The 27496-nt window shown below is 36.5% G+C and overlaps 1 protein-coding gene across 1 annotated transcript; it reads left to right on the top strand.

The window, feature by feature from the left end:
* Window positions 1-1582: 1582 nt before the first annotated feature.
* Window positions 1583-26661, top strand: ANKS4B (ankyrin repeat and sterile alpha motif domain containing 4B). The gene is made up of 2 exons (XM_001366668.4): window positions 1583-2273; window positions 19912-26661. The coding sequence occupies exons 1-2, from the start codon at window positions 2110-2112 to the stop codon at window positions 21005-21007; spliced, it is 1260 nt and encodes a 419-aa protein (XP_001366705.1). The 5' UTR covers window positions 1583-2109; the 3' UTR covers window positions 21008-26661.
* Window positions 26662-27496: the final 835 nt, after the last annotated feature.

Here is a 27496-nt window from a genome sequence, read left to right as displayed (position 1 = left end):
TCTTTGTCTCAAACAATCTATAAATTTGAGCTTCAGGGTTTCTGTCTTTGATTGAATTCTCCTTCACTCAGTCACCAGTTGCTGCCCATTGCAGGCATAGGGGTTGAACACTGAGATTATCTTTGGAAGCAGCTATTAACTTCCTTCCCTTATGAGTAGCCATCAAGTTTTTTTTTTTTTTATTAAAGCTATCTTTGTGTGGGATGTTTCTTTTCTTCTAGACTCTCCTGCACTACAAAAACACATGCAATAACCCCCCGCCTCCAAATAATAGGTCTAAAAAGGGCAATGGAAGGCTTGACATTTAAAAATATAAGTAGAGAAAATTTGTTAGGCCAGAGCCAGAGGAAAGCATCATTGGAAGAACTTATATATTTTTAAAATGTAAATATTTTATTTTATTCTAATTACATGTAGAAACAATAATTTTTTCAAGTTTTGATATCCAAATTCTCTCCCACTTTCCCCTCTCTCCTCATTGAGAAGGCAAGCAATTTGACAATAGGTTATAACATGTGCAATCATGTGAAACATATTTCCATATTAGTCATGGGAAGAACATATTCTATAGAAGTCAAATTGACCTTTAAGAAAAGGATCCAGAGATTATCCAAGGATCATTGATAACTTGGGAAAATATTATTGGTTTGAAAAAATCTAAATATAGTAATGTAGGAGCAATGCATTAAAGGAGCATTAAAATTACCCAGAATATGGATGGTAAGATTCTGATCGATAAAAATTCTGGAGAATGGACAACCCACTTTTTAATCATTAGGCAAGATAGTAATTAAACAACAAAATTTCATTATCCAACAACAGATAATGCAGAAAAGAGAGAGGCTTTTAGCTATTAAGGAAACATTATTCAAATAACTTAGTATTAATTCAGTTAGAAATGATTAGAATATGATATACCAACAAAAATAAATTATTAGAATTATTACAATGTGGAGTATATTTACCAATTTTTTTTAAAGTATGTTTTTAACAAAAAAAAGAGACCATTGGAAAAAAAGTACTATTGATGCCTTTTGATGTTATATCACATTACCCTCCTCTCCCAACTTTTCCTTTTCAAAGCCTTTCCAATAAGATATTTTCATCATCCTTTCAGGAGAAACTAGGAGCAAATGGGTTATTTGATCCAGAAATAGTTCAAATGGGAGAAATACAAGAAAAGTAAATAAATACAGTTAACAATCAAAACCAAATCTGCACTCTTATGCTCTGGGGGCAAGATATGGTCATTGTTAAAAACAAAACAAAACACTACATTGGTTGAGGGATTAAGAGAAATCATCTAGGGACAAAAAAAAAAGTTAACAGGATTAAAATAAGAAAGATAACAAAATTTACATTCTGTGGATTAAAAGTTTCTTTATAAGTGAATTTCTGTTCCATTTCTCTTTCATTCATAAAGTAGTTATAACTCCTGAACAAAGTTACCCTCCCCTAGCAGAATTTATTCTTCTTCTTGGCCAAATCATTCAGTCAGCTATTCCTCCTGCTGTTTACATGGCAACCAGGAAAGGGATCAAAGGGCAGCTTTTATCTCTAATTATTATTGGGAGGTAACTGAGAATGGAAGCTACATGAAGCATAGAAGCATTCTTCTAGAATAATTTCTTATTTGTGACAGTAAGATACAGGAGCAGAGAAGATAGGAGGAGAGAGGAAAGCATAATTATCCATTTTAAAAGGACACATTCCCAGTAAAATCTGGAGAGTAGTGCTGGATTATATGACAATGACAATTGTCTTCTATTATTCAGTGATTATATTGCCTATGCTACCTTTAGGATAATTAGCTAGTGACTTGCCCATTATTTCAATTCCTATTTTCCCCCAAACTGAAACAGTTGGGAGGATGAGGGAAGTGAAATAGCTAGCTGCACAGCCATTCAGGAAAAAAACTTCCACTTTCAGCTTCCTCCTAGGAAAGCAGGCTGGTGATGAGCTTTGCCCTTTGATTTCTACTTTGCAGAAGGTGGTGCTGCTCTTTATGGTCACTGATTAATCCTCCCCATTGAGGCAAAGGTGCCCAGCTGAACACTCCGGGAAAACACTCCATGAGCTTTGGGTGGGCAAAAGAGACTTTCATTTAAAATGTCAACGCGTTACCACCAGGCCACAACTGATGGCTACCTGGAAATTCTGAAAGAGGCTACCAAGCGAGATCTCAATCTTTCTGATGAAGATGGCATGACCCCCACGCTCCTGGCAGCCTACCATGGCAATTTGGAAGCCCTGGAGATCATCTGTAGCAGGGGGTAAGTTTAGGCTACAGTTTTCAATGAGCCCAAATTATGTGGGGGATTTTGGCAGAGGGAAGTAACATGAATGGCACTGAGGGTGAATTGTATGACTCTTTTCTGAAGTGTTTCAATAACTTGCACTGTGGGAAAGGGGGAAATTCTATACTTAGAACACCTTCCTCATGCTTTCTGATGACAGGTCAATCTCAATAATAACGATCATGATAATAATGGTAGATATTCCTATAGGTACAGAAATACATTTTATTAAACCAATGAATTGACGATAAATTGTTCTGTTTTGCTGTTGAGAATGGAGCAAGATGAGCTGAGATAAAAATAGCAAAAAAAGATGTTTCTGCCTGTTATTACCCAAAGACACTGGAATGGGTTGCCAAGGATGAATATGTAATCATCTTTGTTGAAGATTTTCAAGAGGATAAACTGTATTTATCTGGCATGGTTTTAATGCAATTTAAATGGGTGAGAAGTGGACTAGAGGAGAAGCAATTCTATTATGCTCTACCTGTAAAAAGTTCTGTTTCCAGGAATATTACTACTATAAATTCTAGTTTATAGAATTTTCTTTTCTTTTCATGTTTAAAGCCTCAACATGATGTTTTCCTTTCTTGAAGCTCTAGTCCCTGCCTCTGTAGCAAGACCAAGCTCCAAGGTTGGGCCTCAGGCTTATTTATAAGCTGAAATTTTATAAGACATAAACAGAACTTTTACTTTGCCCAATTTTGAAAATCAATTTGTCCAAACCTACACCTAAACAATAATCTCTCTTTGCTTTAATTGAGGCATTATTTGTTGTTGTTCCATACCTGATTCTTCATGACTCCATTTGGGGTTGACTTGGCATAGATACTGGAGTGGTTTGTCATTTCCTTTTCTAGCTTGTTTTTACAGATGAGGAACTAAGGCAAATAGGGTTAAGTGATTTGGGTTAAGTGACTTGCCCCTAGTACAGTGTCTGAAGCCAGATTTGAACTCAGAAAGATGAGTCTTTCTGACTTTATCACATGGACCAAAGGACCAATAACAGAATGCTTCATCATCCCAAACAGCTAAGTACCATCATCAACCTAGCACATGTGACCTAACAGATTCCCTAAGGCAGTAATGGTGAACCTTTTAGAGACCCAATGCCCAAACTGCACCCTCATGCTGTATGTGAACCACCCCCTTAACCTAACAGGGGAGAGAAGAAGTACTCCCATTAGGCTAATGGGGGAGAGGAGTTGGTGATGTGAAAAATGTCCTGAGGCACAGTGGAGAGGGGAAAGGGGGGAACAGCCCCCTCCACACATGGGTTCTCCAATACAACCCTAAAGAAGCTCAGTTCAAGTACATGCATGCATCATGGTATGACCACTACTGCATATTTAAATATGAAATTTAATAGTATCTTTCTTGATAAGTGTTACCACTGGCATAATTAGGCCCAAACAGGGTCCCTTTGACTGGGGAGATATAACTGACATGAAGTGGCAAGAATTACAAAAAGAGAAAGAAAAATAAGAGGAGCCCGAATAGAGGATAGAAAAGTGCTCTCTCTGGTGCTCCAGCTTGAGACCTTTTATTAGGCAAACCAATACACATTGGTTACATTATTGATATCTACCGTATACAGGGGAAACAATACAGATGGTTACCTCAAAATACAAGGTCCAGTTTTAATACAGGTCAGAAAATTCTTGTTACAGGAAAAACTCTTACTTTTATGTTGTGACTTGTTGATAAGGAAGAGCCTTGGAGTGTTTGCCTTTGGGAAATCCTAGATCAGTAGTGTTGGGGGTGTTTGAAATGTTAAATCCAAGAATGCTTTTAATGCTAATTAGGAAGCACCTTCAGAAGAGGCTGAATTTCAATTGTGTATTAGCCAGAGTCACCAAGGAATAGACTTTATGAAATTTGGAGTGCCAGCCAATTCTCAATATATTTTAAAGGTCGAAGGTCAGGACTCATTAACTCATGAGTATTTTTGATTTTGACACAAGAAAAATGCTTTGCAATACTATCTTGTTTTTACTGAATCCTGGCTTTTACCTTGAGATTCAGGGTGGCAACATCATTTCTCTCATTGTAATTCAGTCCTGGCAATTCCTTTAATAAGCTTACTAGAAACCAAACCAGAAGAAAGAAGTAGTGGCTAAATGGATAGATGGTTAATAGTTATTACTTGGAGAGAAAAAGGAATCAGCAGATTTGGTTTTATTAGACATACCAAAACAATAAGAAACATCAACACATAGGGCATTTGGTAATATAATATGATGCTATGATAAGTATTTTCAAAAAAACCACTATGAAAATAATTGTAGCTTATGCACTAACATTTATTGGGCAGTATGAATAATAGGTAGAAAAATTATGTGAAAAACTTGATAAGATTTTCCAAATTAAATCAGCACACACTTGGACATTTAGTTTTCATTACAAAGGAAGAATAAGTAACAATGGCAAGAAATATATTAGAGGGAAAATAGATCAGCCAAAAGAGAGAGAGAGAGAGAGAGAGAGAGAGAGAGAGAGAGAGAGAGAGAGAGAGAGAGAGAGAGAGAGAGAGAGAGAGAGAGTCTAAGGGCTTGTAGATCGTCCAGAAACCTTAAGCCTAAATACCATAATTATTTTCTTAAAGAAAAGAATCATTAAACTTTGGACATGATGAGTACCAAATACCATTAAAAAAAACCTTGATTTTTTAAAAACATCTTTAAATAACTCATTACTGGTGTGGGAGTAATTCAGAATCAGCTGTCTTCCCAGTAAGACTATGGACTTGTGAGAGCAAAAATCAAAATTAGTACTGTTGCATAATTTCTAATCACAGGTACACAAATGAAAGTCTCCAAGCCATAAAGAATTAGGTTTATTGTAAGAGGGCCAGTCCTACAACAAAGCCAGACTTCTGGTCAATTACAAAAGACCCCCAACGCTGTGAGAAACCTTCCTATATACCCAAAGAATAGCACAATTTATATACCAAGTTAAAAATACCATGCTAAAATTAGATCAGGATGTAATTCTCATTGGTAGAAAGAAGTCACTTGATTATGACTTGGAAGTCACTTGATGGACAGCCTGGACTAGTGATGCAAAGAAAGAGAGTGAGTAGTGTTGGGTGGTACCAGGCTTTGAACCCTGTGTCAGGCCTATTTCAAGACTATAATTATTACTGAAGATGTATGATATAGCAACCTTGAAGGGTGGGGTTCACACCAAGCCTATGCTAAAGCAGTTATTTACTTAATTCAAAATTTTTAACACTTATACTAGAATAATCCCTAAAAGCCTAATAAAATCATGATTTATGCTCTTAGAATTACAATTGTGATTATCTCAAGGTTACTGCTAACATTAAAATCTAATCCTCATAACAGAGGGTAGGGGATTTTTCTCTCACATTATAAAGTAGGAAGAAAGAATAAAATGAGGAAAAAATTGTTCAATTGAAACAATTTAATCATGACCTATTTAAACAACTTTTTTTTTTTAATGAAAAAGAGGTGATAATGGAATAAAGGGCATTGACACAGACAATGATAATTTACCATAAAACAGAGAACCAAAGAGCCCCAAAATTGCCTTAGTCAGTAAACTAATAACTTGATTTATTGACCAAACAGAGCAAAACAGTAGCCAAAGGAAGCACTAGTTAAGAACAAAGCTCATTTGAAGAATCTTGTGTAGAGGGGTGCGAGAAGATTATAAGTACTATGTACTCATAAATCAGAGAGAAACAATATAAGGTAGAAATAATTTAAAGAAAGCCTGATAATAGACCCAACTAAACAAACTGATCCTAAGAAAATTTAGGAATGAAAAAGGATAGAGAACAACAAATTAAAATTGGAAAAAAAATTTATAATAAATGTTTTTCATCAACAAGGGCAGGAGAACCATCACATTTGTATTCAGAGTCCCAGTTGTGCTCATAGAGAAGGTAAAAATGATACTAGAGAGAAGCAAGGTGGGAAAAGCAGATGGATTAGATTAAATATAAACAGAGAGTATTTGTGCTAGAAGTGACATAATTATGAGGATAGTATGTGATCAATTCTTTAGGCATATCTATAGGCAGAAAAGAAACTAAAGATATATTCACTTTGTGCTTCTGTAAGAATAGATAAGGACAAGCCAAATAAGGAAGGTGACAAGGGTAGGTATCTTGGAGGAGTTTGAACCATTGAGGTATGTCACAGGTTAAATTTGGCATGGAAACATTTTTCAAAACACTGGATAAACTGAGGAAAATTTTAGGAACAATCTCCAAGCCCAGATGCTGAACCATACTCTATTTTCTTAGGTTGAAAGAAGAACATGGTTAAGGACACTAAAGAGGAAATTATAATAATAATATTAATAATAATTACTAGGATTTATATAGTGCTTTGAGGTTTACAAAATACATTTCATCCTCACAATAACCCTGGAAGATAGATGCTATTATTATTTCCATTTTATAGACCAAGAAACTGAGTCAGGTAGAGGTTAATTGACTCACTTAACTAGTGTCTGAGGCTGGATTTGAACTAAGGTATTCCTGTCTCCAAGGACTCTGGTCTATTTAAAGTGCCACTTAGCAAATTAGGGAATAAGACCTGAAGAATTATCAGTTTTAAAAAGGATTAAAAAGGAAGTAGTTTCAAGATGAGGAAAGTGAATTAAAAATTTTTATTCAGAATATTTTTCTATTGTTACATGATTCATGATTTTCCCCACCCTTCTTTCCTCCCCTCCTGGAGCTGACAAGCGATTACACTGGCTTTTACATGTATCATTGTTCATAAACTATTTCCATGTTATTCATATTTGCAGTAGAGAGATCTTTTAACATCAAAACCCCAATTATATCTCCATCAAACCACGTGATCATATGTTTTTCTAATGCATTTCTGCTCCCACAGTTCTTTTTCTGGATGTAGATAGCATTCTTTCTCATAAGTTCCTTTGGATTGTCCTGGATCATTGAATTGCTGCTAGTAGAGAAGTCTATTACATTCAATTGTGCCACAGTGTATCTGTCTCTGTGTACAATGTTCTCCTGGTTCTGCTCCTTTCACTCTGCATCAATTCCTGGAGGTCTTGGGGAAAGGGAAATTTTTAAAAAACATGTTACTGGAATAATTGCTGAGTAAAGCAAGTTAATAGAGAGGATGAGTGAGTGGGGCAAATTTAGGGTAACCTATAGAGGGTTGGTACAAAGATAGGATGTGATTGTGGAGTTGTTGAGACTAAGGAAAGGAAGTTGAGTAGTATTTATTAACTAGTTATAAAAATTTTAAACAAGTACTTAAGATTGAAAAATAAACATCCACAAGTCATTAAAAAATCAGTACTGAAATCTCAACTATTATGGATAGTATTATGCAACAACTTATATACTTTTTCTGCTACCACTGAATGACTATTAGCTGTTTTTTCAAAGGTAGGCAAATCTTCCTTGTGGATAGTCATAGTATCATAGCTTTAGAACCAGAAGAGATTTCAGTTCCTCTCTCACTCATTTTAAAGCTGAGGACCTAGGGAAATCAAGTACCTTGTTCAAGTTTATACAGATAATAAGAGTCAACGAATGTCTTTCCATATAAGCAGGAGAGAGATCATCCAGTACCTTAGATGTCTATGGTTGGCCCTGTGGTATTTTAAATTTTTGTCAGTAACTTGGATGAGCAACAGATGACAAGCTCATCACATCTATAGATGACTTGACTTTGATATATTTCTCTGGTGTAGATAGTTCTACTGATTCAGATCATAATATCTCTATAGTTCCTCATCCTGTATGACTCTTATTCAAGTCTTTATATTAGTCCTCTGTAGATTGTCCACTAAACATGCTAGAGCCATCACATCCCTGGATATCAGAATGCCTTTTTTAAGAAAGACTTCCATTCATTTTCATGGCCAATTCGAATGAGTGTAGAATTTAAAATCTGAAGATGTGAGTTAAAAACCTCATCTTTGCTAAGCACTGTTTATGTTACCTGAGGCAAATTTCTTAACCATCTGGGATTCAGTTTACTCATCTGTAAAATGAGGGGACTGTACTCAGTAACTTCCAAGGTCCCTTCTATCGGAGTATTTATTATCCTATAACCTAAGATTCCTTCAAGTTATTTGTAAAGATTTGATTTGTATAATAGAAATTGTAGCATGAGTAAGGGCAGGAATGGGCAATAATAATTTCTAGAGATGGGAGGAGAAATTATTACAAGGTTTGAAGTATATTTATGGTTGACCCAACTTTGAATATAAGGTGATCCAGAAAATCATAGAAGTAGAAATTTCCTTCCTTGAGGCAAGATTCTTTTTTATCCAATGTAAAACTTTATTTATTATCTCTATACAATTTCATTTTTTTAGATTCATCCCATTTTTGTCTGTTGAGAACTTTTTGGAACTTAAATCAGTAAATGATACAAATACGAGAAGATGAGCTAACCCACCAGAAGACAAACTTATTGATTGTGCAATACTGATGAGACCCTCAAACTTTGTATAGTTGTATCCTGCTTTTTACAATTGCATTCCTAAAAAGTGGCATATAAATTTAATTTTTGTAGGTTAAATATTTTAAATATGTTTTGGAAACTCACTGTTAAGGAATTTTGCAAGAGATTCTTCTGTGGTCTTTAATGTTTTTGTAATACAAATTTTATTTCCTGATGTGTTTGTTTTATGTTTGGAATTTTGTATATTGGATTTCCTTAAAGTAGTGCATATTAGCAGAATCAGATCATTCCTTGTTAATACAATTTCTCCCATACTGGAAACCCCATAACAGAGGAAATTCCCACTATCTTGTGAGGTTTTAATTTCAAGTATTTATGGTTGGATTCAAAACTTTGACTTCTGCTGGGAAGAAGATGTTTTACATACTTTTCTTTCCAATTTCAATTTCATTTCAACCAAGTGTAACTTCAGGGAAATGTAATCAAGTTTTTTTCTTTTAATTTTTATATGGCAATAATTGAGATGATTTATAATTACCCTTTGATGGTCATAGTTTCTAAAGAGCCTTTCAACTGTTTTGTTGTTCTAAAATAACAAAATAATGAGTTTCAGGAATGAGATGCTATATTTTGCCCCAAATATGTGAATATCAGACCTAAAGGGGCCACCTTTTTCTCTAGTGCTCTAGACCTAGGCACAGTTAGGAAGTGTCTGATATCAAATTTTGTGATGAGAGACTGGCCAGTAGCCCTCGCACAAGAGGAAAGATAGATAGAAGTTTATCTCTGGGGGAACCAGGATCTGAAGCCAGGAGGGATGGCAAGAGAGAACCAGACACCAAATACGTAAATCGAGCCCACAGACTTTAGCTCTGGCCTTCCACTTCATAGATACATGAGACAGTGAGAAGACCATAACACCACATCATGGGCGATGGAAATAAGCTTAGAGATCAATAGAGACAAGCCACAGTCCTTAAACCCGTGCTATTAGCACGGACTGTTATGGCTTAATGATAGGGGTAAGAGCAGTAGAGGTGAAAGAATGAGCATGGCCAGAGGCCTGCTCCATGAGAGAGAGAGATAGTAGTAAGGAAGAGAGATGAGTGGGTCAAGCTGGGCTGGGCCTGTGGGCTCGTGTATTTATTGATTATCATATGCAAAGATACATAATGCATAGTAATTAAAGACATAGGGGATTATCATTGGTAGAAAGGTAAATTGTCATAAGATAAGGGCGGAACCTTTTTCAGCCTGGGGAGAACAAAGAAACCTGATTTCGTGCCCAAACTAGTTGGGATCAAAGTTCATTGCCTTACTGGCCATGCGCAGGACGGAGAATGCGCTCTTCTCAGGCCTAACTTTATGGCTTAATTATCTGTCTTGAGTAAACATAGCTGTGGACTGCTACAAATTTGAACCCAGGTCCTCCCAACTCCATGCCACCTAACTGCCCCATCAGAATTCTCCATAAATTGTGACACCCAGAAGCAAATAATACTTGAGGTATTGTCTGTCATGGTAGAGTACATAGAGATATGACCTTCTTTAAGTCTTGAACCTATGCTCCTCCCAGTACAGCCCAAGATCGCATTGGCTTTTTGGCTTCCACATCACACTACTGACTCTTTGAGCTTACTGTCCACTAAAACCTCATGTCTTTTTAAGGCAAACTGTCTAACCATTTTATAATCATGAAGCTATTTTTTTTTTACACTAAACGGCAAAATTTTACATTTATCTGTATTGAATATCATCTTATTAGGATCAATACAATGTTCTAACCCAGTGATGATGAACATTTTAGAGGGATGGGTGATGTAATAAATCGGGCAAGGGGGAGGGGAGCAGTCCTGCCCTTTGTCCCTCTGGCTTTCTAGTAACAAACTCTGGTAAACTCTATGCTAGGGCAATGACACGTGTACTCACAGAGAGGACTCTGAGGCGTGCCCCCCCCCTTTGGCACATGTGCCATAGGTTTGCCACCATGGTTCTAACATGTTGAAATCTTTTGGGATCCTGATTCTTTAGATGCTACAAAACTGAAAAGGATAGCTAACACACTGAATGACAAACTTGATGAATATGCCATCTATTCCCTTATCTAAGTCATTGACAAAAATGTTAGAAATAATGTAGGTCCCCTGCAACATTTCAGTGAAAATCTTTAGCTAAGTTGTCATTAAGCCATTAACTCTTACCTTTTTTTTCAACTAGTACCAAATCTTTCAAACTATATTATTATTGAGCCCACATTTCTCCATCTCTTCCATAAGAATACCATGAGATACTTTATAAAATGATTTGGTGAGGTTTAGGTAAACTTTATCTACACCATTCCTCTTGGTTTCATAGCCTTTTGGAAGATGAAGTAGATGTACTTCAGATAACAAGAAGACTCTAACAGATATCCTTTAAAAGCAGAGTCTGATCATGTCGCTAGCCTCAAAGATAAAATTTAAAATCCTCATTTGGGCTTTTAAGGACCTTTTCAGTCTGTCTACCAATCTATCTTTCCAGAATTGGTATTCTACATTCCTGATGAATTGAATTGGACGGGACAGGTTTTTTTTTTTTTTTTTTTGGTACTTAAGTGTAAAACTTTATATTTATTTGGCCCAATGCTCTAGACTCTAGACTCCTCTAGAAGAAGAATCATTTTGGATTCCAATTCTGTCATACAATAGCTCTCCCTCTCAATTTTTATGACATTTAAAATTTGATGGTTACACCATTCATACCTATATCTAAGCCATCATTAAAATTGTTAAATATCACAGGGCCATAGCCATTTAGACACATGGACCTCCTGCCAGATTTATTTTTTTGTTGAACTATTAATGACCATTTTGGTTTAAAAAACCATTTTTTTATCTTATTTACTGGATTCTTTCCTACTGCTTATAAGCATGTGTGACTTTTCAACCAGTTCAGAATCTAACTGTATGACCATCTATCTCACATCTATCTTTCTTTCTTGAAAGAATAGTATGTAATGCTTTATCAAATATTTCCCTAAATTTTGGATAAAGTATAGGCATTGCACTTTCCCGTCATAAAAGGAAATAAGATTTGTTTGGCATGATCTATCTCTGACAAAACTTTTCTGGCTCTTGGAAATCATCACTTCTTGGCTAGCTGTTCACTAACAGTTTCTTTAAATGGTTCATATTGAATTTTCTCTCGAGTCAGTGCTCCCTGAAGACTTTATTCCCTTTTTTTCTTCTGAAAATTTACCCTTCTCTGACTGTGCAGTGCCCCTCCCATTTCTACTATACTGCAAATATCCCAAATAGTGGACTAGCCATCATATCTACCAGTTTTTTGAGTACTTCAGGATACAGTTCAGATGAGTAAGGCAATCTGAATTGATCAAGGGTGGTAAGATGCCCTTTTACTCACTCCTTACTTGAGTATCAACTTCCTCTTGGCCATTTTTGTTCCATTGTTTACAGTTCAAAGGTCATTCTCCTTAGCAATGAAAACCAACACAATGAGAAATGAGCACTCTACTTTCCCCTGCTATCCCATTCACTTCCAACCCAAGCAACAATCCTGTACCTTTTATCATCCTCTTTTTCTCTCCCTTAAGATAGGGATTGGTTTGTTGTTTTTTTTTTAACACTATCCATTTTTGGTTGACTTGAACTTTCTTCAGCAAATTAAGCTTATTCTAAGATCAGAACCTATTTCGATGTTGTTGGTGCTTGCATTAGGATGTTCATTTAGAGTCTACCTCCCCAGCCATAGACCCAAGCCTTCAAGCAGTTGTTTTTCTTCTGTGTTTTTACTCCCACAGTGTTTCCTCTGAATGTGGATAGTGTTCTTTCTCATAGATCCCTCCAGGTTGTTCATGATCACTGCATTGCCACTAATGGAGAAGTCCATTACATTCGATTGTGCCACAGTGTATACATCTCTGTGTACAATGTTCTCCTGGTTCTGCTCCTCTCACTCTGCATCACTTTCTGGAGGTTGTTCCAGTTCGCATGGAATTCCTCCAGTTCATTATTCCTTTCAGCACAATAATATTCCATCACCAACATATTCCACAATTTATTCAGCCATTCTCCAACTGAAAGTGTTATAAGGAAGAGATAAGTTTGCAGAGAAAAGAGACGGGAGACCAACAGGGAAAGATTCTGAGAGTCTCTCTGGGAGTTTGCTAACTGTGGACACCTGGAAGCATTTGCTGCCACAGACCTGGTAGAGTTCCTTTTCTTGTTCTTGCTATTAGGATTTGTGTTTCCCTAGTAAGAAGATCTTTGACCCTGAAGCTAGCCTGAAACAGCTTTCAGTCATCTGCAGCAATCAGTGAGTGTGAGATCTGAATCCATCTGGACTTGGGATCTTTCCGCTTGGGTTACTATCTAATCTGTCACAGACCAATACTTCAAGTAACCATCAAAAGAGGTTTGGATTAGCTGCAGGAAAGCCAGACTTCAGGGTTGAGGATTTTAGGTGAGATAGGAGAGGGAGATAAGAGTAGTCAAAGAAACTCTTTGAAGACCCTTCTCAAGAAGGCATAGTTCCTGGGAGCATTAGATAGAAATTATTGATAGGAATTCCCTTTTCCCTTCAAACCAATTTTAACAATAAATTACAACTTCCAGTGACTTTTTGCCTACTCTACTGGTTGATCTGTGTTCTGGACCTTAGACCAGGCTTTGGCCTGGAAAAGCCTATCCTTTCACCCACAGTGCGACCCTTTGATACTAGCCCAAAGTAGTCCATCCAATCCCATCCCCAAATCCCCCTATTACAAGGGATACCCTCTCATTTTCCAATTTTTTTTGCCACCACAATGAGCACGCTATAAATATTTTTGTACAAGTATTTTTCTTTATTATCTTTTTGGGGGTACAAACCCAGCAGGGGTATGGCTGGATCAAAGGGCAAACATTCATTTACAGCCCTTTGTGCATAGTTCCAAATTGCCCTCTGGAATGGTTAGACCAATTCACAATTCCACTAGCTGTGTATTAGTGTCCCAGTTTTGCCACATCCCCTCCAACATTTATCACATTCCTTTGCTGTCATATTGGCCAATCTGCTAGGTGTGAGGTGGTACCTCAGAGTTGTTTTAATTTGCATTTCTTCAATCAGGAGGTATTTAGAACACTTTTTCATGTGCTTATTGATAGTTTTGATTTTATCATGGGAAAACTGCCTATTCATGTCCCTTGGCCATTTGTCGATTGGGGACATGTAAATCTTTCCAGCTTTTTGTAAAGTCATCCTGCTCATTATTTTTTATAGCAAAATAGTATTCCATTACAACCACATGCCACAATTTGTTCAGCCATTCCCAAGTTGATGAACATTCTCTCAATTTGCAATTCTTTGCCACCACAAAAAGTCTAGCTATAAATACCATTATACAGATATGCTGCCCCCACCCCACTTTTTTTTAATCTCTTTGGACATATCTAGCATTGCTAGATTAAAAGGTATGTAGAACCATTTAAAATCACTCTAGAAAATATAAAATATTTGGGAATCTATCTGTAAGATAAACACAGAAGTTATATGAACACAGTGACAAACACTTTCCACAGTGAATGAAATGTTAGAAAAATCAGAGCTAATAGATGAGTGAAGAAAATTGAATAGTAATAAAAAGGAATATACCTTCTTCTCAGCAGTCCATGGTACATATATAAAGACTGACCATGTACTAGGACATAGAAATATTGCAAACAAATACAGAAAAGCAGAAATAATGAATATAACTTTCTCAGATATTAATGTGTTAAAAATCATAATTAAGAAGGGTTCATAGAAAGGCAAATTTAAAATAAATCAGAAACTAAATAATCTAATTCTTCAAAACTGGTGGGTAAAAAAAAATCATAAAAACAATTGAGAATTTCATTAAAGAGAATGACAATGAGGAGACTTCATACCAAAACCTATGGGATACATGCAAAGCAGTACTCAGGGGAAAATTTATATTTCTGGATGCCTATAGCAATAAAATAGAGAGGAAAGAGATCAATAAATTGGGCTTGCAACTTAAAAAATTAGAAAAAGAAAAAATTAAAAATCCCCAGATTAAAAACTAAATTGGAAATTCTAAAAATTAAAGGAGAAATTAATAAAATTGAAAGTAAAAGAATTATTGAACTAATAAGTAAGACTAGGAGCTAGCACTTTGAAAAAACAAAATAGATAAAGTACTGGTTAATCTAATTTAAAAAAGAGAATAAAATTAACAGTATTAAAGATGAAAAGGGTGATCTCACTTTTAATGAAGAGGAAATTAAGGTAATTATTAAGAACTATTTTGTCCAGTTATATGGTAATAAATATGACAATCTAGGTGAAATGGGTGAATATTTACAAAAATATAAATTGCCTCAACTAATGACAGAAGAAATAGAATACTTAAATAATACCATCTCAGAAAAAGAAATTGAACAAGCCATCAAGGAATTTCCTAAGAAAAAATCCCCAGGGCCCGATGGATTCACCAGTGAATTCTATCAAACATTTAAAGAACAACTAATCCCAATGTGATAAAAATTATTTTACATAATAAGCAAAAAGGAGTCTTACCAAACTCTTTTTATGACACAAATATGGTATTGATTCCAAAGTCAGGCAGACCAAAAAGAGAGAAAGAAAACAACAGACCAATCTCCTTAATGAACATATATGCAAAAATCTTAAAACACTAGCAAAAGAACTACAGCAAGTTATCAGGATGATTATCCACTATGATCATGTAGGATTTATACCAAGAATGTAGGGCTGTTTTAATATTAGGAAAACCATCCACATAATTGACCATATGAACAAGCAAACCAACAAAAATCACATGATTCTCTCAATAGATGCAGAAAAAGCCTTTGACAAAATACAACACCCATTCCTATTAAAAATGCTAGAAAGTATAGGACTAGAAGGGCCATTCCTCCATAAATAAACAGTATGTATTTAAAAACCATCAGCAGGTATCATCTGCAATGGGGATAAGTTAGAAGCCTTTCCAATAAGATCAAGAATGAAGCAAGGATGCCCATTATCATCTCTATTATTTAATACTGTACTAGAAAAGCTAGCAGTAACAATTAGAGAAGAAAAAGAAAAGGCAACGAGGAAACTGAACTGTCACTCTTTGTAGATTGCCACAGGCAGGGTCCAGCCTCACTCGCAACTCCAGGGTTTCCTGACAGGTGGGGAATGATCAGTCAAAATAAATAACAAACAGAAGACAGCTTAATCATTACAGCCATGGGATTGCTTTGCATCTGATAGCTGCTCTGCCATACCCATGCCTGGTTTTTATTTTTATACCCATTTTCTTGGCACACATTACTTAACACATATGTTCAAAGAGAGATAATTGGAAAAGTGATACATTAACTTTTAACAAATCACTGGATTAACATTCTATATTCTTGTACTGTGATTACAGACAGAATAAGAGGTTGCACACAAGATAAATGATTTTGTCACAGGTGGCTTAATTTTCTCATTACCCAGTGAGAAGTTTTGAGCTTACAAACAATCAAGGAAAATTACTTAATGCTTTTAATAAAATGGAATAATTAATCAACAGTTCTTAAAAGACAATTCAACAATCATATGAGGGTGATTGGTCCTGGGAACATAATTCAAATTTAGACTGATCATTTTTCAGGGGTTTTACTAGGGAGTTCCAGAGTTACTGATTTGTATAATCAAGTCACTGAGGCACACTGAAGCTTGATGTACTTGTACTTATTGTATGGGGCTCTATGATTGATTTGTGTGCTGGCTTCATGAGAATAGGTTTCTGTGAGTGAGAAAGTTTTGGGTTTGACTTGTAGCTGCGGTTTTGCTGGGAATTATGTACCTAAATGAAAGTTAACCCATAATAGTCTTTTGGGATAGGGTTTGAGGGTCTGATCTTTTGGTGATGTTTTTAGAGAATTAGGGTACAGGTATTTTGCTCTTGCATTATTCCTTCTGAGACTAGGGGGAATAATAATCATGTCAATTCCATAGGTAAGGGGAATTAATGAGAGAGGTCATGTAAAGGGGACTGAGTGGGCAACTACATCTTGCCAAGGGCTACTCTGTGGCCTCCTTAGCCACCACGTGTGACTCTGTCAAGGCGTTGTGGTCTGATGGCTCCCAGCAGTAGATGATATGATGGTAGACTTAAAGAATCCTATTCAACTAAAAGACTAGTAGAAATAATTAACAACTTTATCAAAGTTGCTGGGTATAAGATAAACCCACATAAATCATCAGTATTTCTATAAATTTCCAACAAAATTCAGCAACAGGAGTTAGAAAGAGAAACTCCATTTTAAAATCACTCTAGATAATATAAAATATTTAGGAATTTATCTACCAAGACAAACACAGGAATTATATGAATACAACTACAAAACACTTTCCACACAATTAAAATTAGATCTAAACAATTGGAAAAACATTAATTGCTCATGGGTAAGATAAGCTAACATAATAAAAATGATAGTCCCACCCAAATTAATTTACTTATTCAGTGCCATACCTATCAAACTATCAAAAAACTTTTTTATAGAATTTTATAGAATTAGAAAAAATATAACAAAATTCATCTGGAAGAACAAGAGATCAAGAATATCAAGGGAAATAATTTTTTTTTAAATGTGAAGGATGGGAGCCTAGTAGTACTAGATCTTAACTCTTCTATAAAGCAGTGATCATCAAAACAATATGGTACTGGCTAAGAGACAGAAGGGTAGATCAATGAAATAGTCTAGGGGTAAATGACCTCAGCAAGCTAGTGTTTGATAAGCCCAAAGATCCCAGCTTTTGGGACAAGAACTAACTATTGTATTAGAGGAAAAGGCCAGAAGGAATGGAAATGACTGGATTTGAAAAACTGTCTCAGGAAGAGATGGGATGGAACCCAGCTGCCATAGGGGGATGGGATGGAACTTTCCAGCCAAGCTAAAAGGAACAGCAGTTGGGAAGCTAAAGGTTCTTCTTCTCTACTTGGTCTGAAGAGAGAGGGAACTAACCCATTATGGTGAAGACTCCCTGCTGATATCTTTAGGATAAAGACTTTACCCTTAGGGGAAAACAAGAGCTTATTCTAAAGAAGGCTCCCTAATTCAAATCCCTGAAGCCATCCTTAGAAGGGAAATAGCTAGCAAATTCATGTTTTCCTCTATCCTCATTACACTTCAACCCTTTTACCCAAATAAATAGATATTTTGATTTTTACAAAAGGCTCAATCATTTTCAGTGTGTTATGAGGGGAATTACAAAGTACATTATCTAAAGAAGAAGGAGGCTAAGGGGGATTTTCATCTACCCTTTCAGCTTGACTCCATTGTTAATAGCTCTGCTTGGGGGAAGGGGAGGAAGAAGTGGTGCTACCTTATATTTATTCCCCAAGTATCTGGCAACTCTGGTTCCTTCTCAATTTCCCCACTAATACACTCTTTGACAAAAACTACTGGGAAAATTGGAAAACAGTATGGGAAAAAATTAGGTTTAGATCAACATCTTACTCTCTATACCAAGATAAATTCAAAATGGGTAAATGATTTAAATATAAAGAGTGAAATCTTAAATAAATTAGTTGAACATAGAATAGTATATCTGTCAAATCTGTGGGAAAGGAAAGGATTTAAGACCAAGCAAGAGACAGAGAACATTACAAAATGTAAAATGAATGATTTTTATTATATCAAATTAGAAATGTTTTGTACAAACAAAACCAATGCAACCAAAATTAGAAGGAAAGCAAGAAACTGAGAGAACATTTTAAAAACAAAATTCTCTGACAAAGGTTTAATCTCCCAAATATATAAGCAACTAAATCAATTGTACAAAAAATCAAGCCATTCCCCATTTGATCAATGGGCAAGGGACATGAATAGGCAGTTTTCAGATAAAGAAATCAAAACTATCAAGAAGCACATGGAAAATTGTCCAAATATCTCATAATTAGAGAAATGCAAATCAAAATAACTCTGAGGTACCACCTCACATCTAGCAGACTGACCAATATGACAGTAAAGGAAAATAAAATTATTGGCAGGTCTACCCTTCTTACAAGGCTGTTTCTTCTCAGTCTTCTTTTCTGGGTTATCATTAATGTCCCACCAACTCTGCATAGCTGTTCTCTGGGGCCCTCTTCTTTACAGTTTCTCTCAAAAATATCATTAGTTCATCTGTATTCAACTACCACCTCTGTGCAAACAACTTCCAGATCTAGCTTCACTCCTGAACCCTAGTCCCACATCACCAGCTACCTATTAGATATTGAAATAGATGTCCCTTAGGCACCTCAACCTCCACACATCTAAAATAGAACTCATAATTTTCTCCTAATCTTGGCTCCTTTCTAACTTCCCTATTTCTGTAGAAATAACACTATCCATTTCACTATCCAATTCTCAATCCTAGAATTATTTCTCCTGGACTTTTCCCCTTTCTCTATTCTCATATTTAACTAGTTTTACCAAGTTTTGCCAATGCTACCACCATTAAATCTCTCTTGTTCATCACTTTCTTTAGGGCCATTGCCCTAGTTTAGGTTCTTATCACCTCTTGCCTACCTTATTTCAATAGTCTACTATGTGAGTCTTCCAACCTCCAGTTTTTCTTCCTTTCCAAACTATTTTCCACATGGAGATCAAATTGATTCCAATGGTTTCCTCTTGACTCTAGAATGAAATAAAATTTCTTTGTTCATTAAAGATCATTTGTCTTATCTTCCTTCCCAGGTTTACAATAGTACTCATTTATATACTCTTAATTATAATAAAATGTTTTTGTTTAAAATTTTATAACCATTGCATGACATTCTATCTTCTACCTCAATGTCTTTGCATTAATATTTTCCCCCAAGTCTGAAATGTATCCTCTTCACCCCTGCCTCACAGATTCCTTAAATCCTGAGTTTCTTTCAAATTTCAATTCAAGTGCCACCCTCCAGGCAATCTCCCCAAGAGTTCCCTCTCCCTCTGGAAAGTGCTTTGTATCCATTTTATGTCTACTGTTGTGTGTTCATGCTGTTTATCATCAATAAAACTTAAGCTTCTTGAGGTCAAGTACTATTTTAGTTTTTAGGGCTTTTTTTTTTAATTTTTTGTACTTTGGACATTTCCTGCTATATAATAGGTGCTGAATGAATTAATGGGAATCAACGAATGATGACAGGTCACTAATATATGTGTTTCCTATACTTTCCCTTGCAGGGGAGATCCTGATAAGTGTGACATCTGGGGAAACACTCCTCTCCATTGCGCAGCCTCCAATGGACATACTCATTGTGTTTCATTTTTGATCAACTTTGGTGCCAATATATTTGCCCTGGACAATGACCTACAATCTCCACTAGATGCTGCTGCCAGCAGAGAGCAGAATGAATGTGTTGACATCCTGGACAAAGCTGCCAGGGACCAGAATATCCTGAACCCTAAAAAGGTTGCCAGGCAGAAGGAACAGGCCCAAAGAAATGCCAAGAAACAGATTAAAGATTGTGAAAAGCTTCAAAATAAGCATCAGAATAAAATGAATCACACATTCAAGAAGGAGAAGGTTGGTACTCTAACTTCTTCCAAGGGCACTTTTTCCAGTTCATTCTCTTCAAATTCCTCCATTCCCACTGCATTTGGGACATTCTCCAAGGGTCTGAAAGATACCTTCAAGATAAGGTCTAAGAAGAACAGGAACACAGAAGAAGAACAGTTGGGGAAAGCAACAGAGAAGGAGAGCAGGCATGGGCAGCGAAATGTGATGGAAATCTTCCAGGAAGATGAGGAAGAGTCATTCGAAAATGGTTTCAAAGACAAATTACAACTCACAGAAGATGAAAACAGAGATGTGCAACAAGAGTCCATTTTCAATCGTCCTGGTCTGGGCAATATGGTTTTTAGAAGAAATACAGCCCTGGAAGATATCTCAGGCAGCAAGAGAGAGGTAGAGTTTAACATAGTTTCAGGATTACTCCAGCGAGGAGGATCAGGGAATACTGGGGAGACTGACCCAGATGCAGAGATAGAAGAAGAGGATGAAGATGATATGCCTTGGAATGAGAATGAAGTGGAATGGGAGGAAGATGAAGCAGATGTTACTCCCCTTGAATTGTTTTTGATGTCTCAGAACCTAAGTGAGTTCATCCCCATCTTCATGAGAGAACAAATTGATCTAGAAGCCCTCTTACTTTGCTCAGATGAGGACCTCCGGAGCATACAAATGCAGCTAGGCCCAAGGAAGAAGATCCTCAGTGCCATAGACAGGAGAAAGCAGTTACTACAGCATCCTGGCCAGATGACTGACACAAGCCTCTGATGAATGAGTGTGTCCAGGAGCAATCAGGGTTAAAGACATGATCTCCATAATACAGCTCTGGGAAATATCTTGATGTCAAGCTACTGTTTCTCTTCTCTTCTCTTCTCTTCTCTTCTCTTCTCTTCTCTTCTCTTCTCTTCTCTTCTCTTCTCTTCTCTTCTCTTCTCTTCTCTTCTCTTCTCTTCTCTTCTCTTCTCTTCTCTTCTTCTCTTCTCTTCTCTACACCTGAAAAACAAACAACAAAACCCAAACAGCCACCTGGGGAAATCCCCCATTGCCTTCTGGGGAATCTTACCTTTACTTGAAGCTGTCCTCAAGTCCTTCACATCCTGAATTCTGGGCATACTCCTTCCAAATAAACTACCACTGAGTATCATGAGGAGACCAAGGGAATATAAAAATGGTGTCTCGTTTCACAGGACACTTCTCGAGTGTCTTTTTTGATTCATCTTCGGAAAGGTCTAGTGAATGAAAAGGAAGAAAAATACACCTTTCTGGTTTCAACTTTAGACTTGAACTATCATTTCTCATCATAGTATGACCTACTTGTTATATTCAAATTCTTCTAAAGTGAGCAGGCCATTCTATTTTTAAAATATTTTTACTTCTGAACTGAATGTCACAAGCATTGTCTGAATACATAAAGGAGTTCCTTACCTCAATTTTGGACAATCACTTGGCATTGTTATCATAGGGTGACCTACTCAAACTCTGTGTCTATTAACCACCCAATACACCAAAATCACTTTCCAGTATTAGATGGTTCTTATTCCTAATAGCACAAAGACAGATGGTATCCAATGTCATAATTCCCTGACATCATCTTTCTTATTATTTGATGCTCCCAAATCAAATGTATTAATGAGGTGCTTCTTTCCAAACCCACAAGTAGTGAATAAATATAAATGCTAAATCATCTTAAGACTTTTACTTTAAGTTCCTTAAGTTTATTATCAAAATGCCAGAATTCTCACTGGCACAGGCTTTGGGGGCAATATATTCCTTGTCTTATCCCAATGGAAAATGGTTTTTGCCTGAGATGTACCTTGATGTAGTCTGTTCTCTGCCATGTACTTGTTTTGTTACCCTGGGCAAGTCATTTGCCTCTCAGTGCCCCAGATAAGAACATACAAATCTTCACTGGCAGAGGAAGTTTCCTCCTTATAGTGATGAAAATTCAAGCCAAGACCAAAAAGAAGAAAAGAAAACAAAACAAAGAAAATGATTCTATTTGAGAAGAAAAATTTCATCTATCTTCCAATTACAGTCAAAGATTAATTGAATTGGTCATAACTAAAGACTTATGAATTTTAATGCTATTATCAGACAACAGATTAACAGGGATACCCTCCCTCACCCCTCGTAAAACTCAGCAAGCAATTTTGATAGTAAGAAGGTTTAGACTAAATCTACAACTCATCCAATTTTTTGCTCAAATAATTTCTTACATTATTCAAGCCTCTTCAGAATCACTGGTAATGAAGCATTGAATGATAGACCTTGAAGGTACTTTAGTGACCTAAGTTCATTATTTTACAGATAAGGAAACTGAAGCTCAAAAAACATGGTGCCTTAAGGTCGCTTATCTAGAAAGTGGCAGAATGAAGATTCAAACCCATATCTCCTAAGTACAAGTAACTCGCCATTAAGCCATACTGTTTCTTTTTGTAAGTTAAGTCCAGGAGAGGGACTGGATAATTTCTCAATACCCATGAAAAATCAATTCCTTTGATTTAATCCTTTGTTGCTATTGTTTGGTCCTTTCAAGCACATCTGACTCTTCATGACCCTATTTGAGGTTTTCTCAGCAATGGTACTAGAGAGGTTTGCCATTTCCTTTTCCAGCTCATTTTGCACATGAGGAAATGGAGGCCAACAGGGTTAAGTGAGTTGCCCAGGGTCACACAGTATGAGACTGGATTTGGACTTGGACCCTCCTGATTTTAGGCCTAGTGCTCTATCCTGTGAGCCACCTAATTGCCTTAATCCTTTGTAATGAAAATACAAGTAGTTGCAGACAAGATCTCTGCTTATCTATCTTGTTAATCCTGTTTGTCCAATCTTGACCCCATTGAGATGAAAACTATAACTGTACAATGGCTCTGGATACAAATTGTTGTTCAGTTAATTTCATTTGTGTCTGACTCTTCTTGACCATTTTGAGGTTTTCTTGGTAAAGATACTGAAGTGCTATTTCCTTTTCTAACTCTTTTACAAATGAGGAAAATGAGGCAAATAGGATTTAATGACTTCTCCAGGATCACATAGCTAGTAAGTGTCTGAGGCTAGATTTGAATTCATGAAGATGAGTGTTCCTGATTCCAAGCCAAGTGCTCTATCAATTGTGTCACCTAGCTGCTGCCCTCCTCCTTACCGTAGTAGTCATATATCAGTGTTAATAAGTTGACTTATTTTCCAAGGCCAGTATTTGATGGGCAAAGGGTAAAAAGAGAGTGAAACTACTGGTAACTAAAGGGAAGAAGGTGGAATACCACAATGAAAAAGAAGGAAGAGTAAGATAAGCTCTTACATCACAAAATCTGGCCTTGGATTTGGCCTGCCTTCAAGAGGAAAAAAAAAAGAATTTTTTCATAGAGAGGAGTCAACAGCAGAGAAAGAGAGGCATGGGGTGGGGGGAGGGAGGGAAGGAGAGAGAGAGAGAGGGAGAGAGGAAGAGACAGAGAGACAGAGACAGAGAGAGAGAAAGAAACAGAGACAGAGAGAAACAGAGAGAGAGAGAAAGAGAGGGAGAGAGAGAGAGAGAGAGAGAGAGAGAGAGAGAGAGAGAGAGAGAGAGAGAGAGAGAGAGAGAGGAAGAGAGACAGAGACAGAGACAGAGAGAGAGAAAGAAACAGAGACAGACAGAGAGAGAGAGAGAGAGAGAGAGAGAGAGAGAGAGAGAGAGAGAGAGAGAGAGAGAGAGAGAGTTACATGGCACTCCAGCAGGAAGAAAGAAATGGTATACAGAAGCTGACCTCACTTTGATAGTCTCGAATCTCAGCTGTCATAGGGTTAGGAGAGATGGCCAAAAGAGGAGAGGACAGATGATTTGCTACATCATCTCACAGCACTAAACACTTCAGTGTGAGCACTGATCCACTGGAAGTACACAGATTAGGTGGACTCACCTGTTTGCTCTAATCACTCTTGGTACTTTTAGCCAAATAATTAGCTGTCCAATACCTCCTTTACATTGTACATTGAGTATCTGTACTCCTTTCCCTTTTGGGGAGATCCCAGATAAGAATGAAGTTGCCTAATGCATGTGGCCCCCTGGAAATGTCCCAATGTCCTGTAGATCAGGGCTGGATTCACCTGTTTGATCCCATTATATATAGCACCCATATAGAGAGGACCCAGCCATCACAGCATACTTTCAGCAGCAAATAAGAGAAAAGAGGGGTGATAGGAGAAATCATAGGTTGGAATTTTGGAAAGGGATTAGGGGTAATAGGATAAGGAGAAAAGAACATATTGTTTTTAATGGAATAATAATATTCCATTACATTCATAGAATGTGTTCCCTAGACAAGATGATTATGAGATGTGTACATGATGCACAAGGAGGGTAATATCTTTCAGGTCCTCTTGAGGATAAACACACAATCTTCATTCCATAGTATTTCTATATAATTGCTTACCTTATAAATTACTTCTTTCACAGAATTTAGTCTAGGAAGGATGATTAGAAATTACTTCAAAAATTACATAAAAATGAAAAATCTCTCTTTAGTTTTGAGCCTGCTCAGTGAGCCCTGGTAAAATCCCTTTCCCATGAGCTAGCTGCTCTCTCAGATGCAGACCTCAAACTCAGTGTCAGAAAAATATCAACATTACTAACCATGTAATTTATTAACAGTAATATATAATATAATGACAATAAATATTTAAGCATTGTATAAGGCTGTGAGAAAGGCCATAGGGTACTCAACAGCTCCAAATAATTTCTGTTCTATAACAATGGAATTACGATCCAACATTTCTGTTTTTTCAGGATGGCAGTTAGACTCTTAATTTCCCTCAGAAATCCTCCTCAGAATGTCTCCCTGACAGAGTACAAATTTATCTCACTTCATTTCTCATTAGAAATGAAAAACAGGGGCAGCTGGGTAGCTCAGTGAATGTACAGGCCTAGAGATGGGAGGTTCTGGGTTCAAATATTGCCTCAGACACTTCCCAGCTGTGTGACCTTGGGCAAGTCACTTAACCCCCATTGCCTAGCCCTTGCCACTCTTCTGCCTTGGAATCAATATTGTGTGTTGGTGGAAGGTAAGGTAAGGGTTCCAGAATGGTAAATTCAGTGCACTTAAAATATATATTTTTTAAATTAATTATTAATTTAAAATTTATTTTCAGTTCAAAATTGAAAGGATCTGTTTTTTGATATGATATTATTTCTTTAAAAAAATTTTTTTTATTTAGACTTTTTCCATGGTTACATGATTCATGATTCCCACCTACCTCCTACTCTTTCCTCCCCCCTTCCTCCTGAAGCTGACAAGCAGTTCCACTGGGCTATACATGCATCATTGTTCAAAACCTATTTTTGTGTTTTTCATATCTGCAGAAGAGTGGTCTTTTAACATCAAAACCCCAATCATATCCCTCTCAAACTACATGATTGATCATATTTTTTTTTCTGCATTTCTGGTTCCACAGTTCTTTCTTGGGATGTGGATAGCGTTCTTTCTCCCAAGTTCTCATAAGTTCCTCAGACTTGTCCTGGATCATTGCACTGCTGCTAGAGAAGTCCATTACATTCGATTGTGCCACAGTGCATCAGTCTCTGTGTACAATGTTCTCCTGCTCCTCTCACTCTGCAGATATATCTCATTTCTAGCTTTATGTTGAGACTCATATCTATCCTTCAAACCTCTTTCCCCATTTCTTTGTTCTAACAAGTACAAGGAATGGTTTTGACATCTCCGATTCTAGAGCATCTTCTATTTTAGGGTAATTTAAAAGTGAGATTGTGGGTTCTATCCTGCCCAGTAAATAAGAATCTTCTTAGGCCAGATGCGTCTACAAGCAGTAGGGCAAGCCTTAAGTCCTGAGTGGGGTGAAAGGACAACGTCACTCTTAAATGAGTAGGACCTGATTTTTCCTTCCAAACATTAGAATCCTAGGACAGGGCATGTGATTTTCCATCATCAATCAAGGAATTGAGGAGGGACTGAATGTTGGACTACTTCCTCATTAGAGGAAGTTAGAGATGTCTTGGGATGGCTAGGGGAAAACTGAATAACAAGATTCCAAAATTATATTTAATGATGCATGAGGCTGAATTTCTTGGTCTTTGGTCACCAAGAGAGATCATTGACCAATTAATTTATTGGTTATTGCTAGCCTGGTCAATAAATTGATTTTCTTACCTGGAACTCATGGAATTTTAAATGATCACAAAATTCTCTTTCTCCACTCCTCTCTCACCAACTGAGGAGGCAAGAAATATGATACTCATTTTACATATGAAATCATGTAAAGCATATATCTATGATAGTCATGTGAGGTTGGGGGCAAGAAGAATAAAATGAAAATAAACGGTTCAGTCTTCACTGAGTCCCTCAATTCTCTAGTGCAGCTTGGGGAGGGAGGGAAGGAGATGAGTGGGAACTTTCATGTAACAAAGAAACAAATAAATTTTTAAGAAGAAACTTTGTCTATAATAGTTTTTTTTTTAACTACACCAAGATTTCAATATAAGAAATATAGCATGAGAAATTAATTGGGAATTTTTTTAGGGTTTTGTGGAAGCCATAGATGACATGAAGATCAGCAGACAACAAAAAATAGAAATATATGTATAAAACTATGTTATGCATCTATTTACCAGTCCTTTCTCTATAGGTGAACAGTCTTAGTTATTTTTCAAATAATATTTCTGTTTCTGTATATAATTTTCTCTTAAAGGTTCTATTCATTTATAGGTTTTAAAAAAAATAACCAGCTTAGCATTTCTTAACATAGTGGTATTCCATTATAATATATGCCCCATCTTGTTTAGCCGTTCTCTAAATGATGGGTATCCAGTTCTTTGCCACCACAAAGAGAGCTGCTATAAATATTTGAGAACATCTAGGTTCTTTTCCTTTTCCCCTGAACACTTTGGGAAATAGACCTAATAAGTGGTATAGCAGGGTCAAAGGGTATACACAGTTTTATAACTTTGGGGGCATAATTCCAGATTGCTCTCCAAAATGGTTAGATCAATTTACAGTTCTACCAACAGTATATTAATGTCCTCATTTTTCATATCCTTTCCAACATTTGCCATTTTGAGCTTTTATCGCTTTTGCCAATTTGAGATATCTCAGAGGTTATTTTTTATTTGCATTTCTCTTATCAGTAATGATTTAGAGTATTTTTTTTCATATGGCTATAAATAAGTTTGATTTTTTCCCCAAAAATTGTCTGTTCATATCCCTTGACCATTTATCAATTGGGAAATAGCTCATATTCTTATAAATTTGACAAAGTTCTCTTCTCTAT

Source organism: Monodelphis domestica, chromosome 7 (assembly GCF_027887165.1).
Source record: "Monodelphis domestica isolate mMonDom1 chromosome 7, mMonDom1.pri, whole genome shotgun sequence".
Lineage (NCBI taxonomy): Eukaryota > Metazoa > Chordata > Mammalia > Didelphimorphia > Didelphidae > Monodelphis > Monodelphis domestica.
Note: the sequence above shows the minus strand (reverse complement) of the source record. Positions and strands in the feature narration are given on the sequence as shown.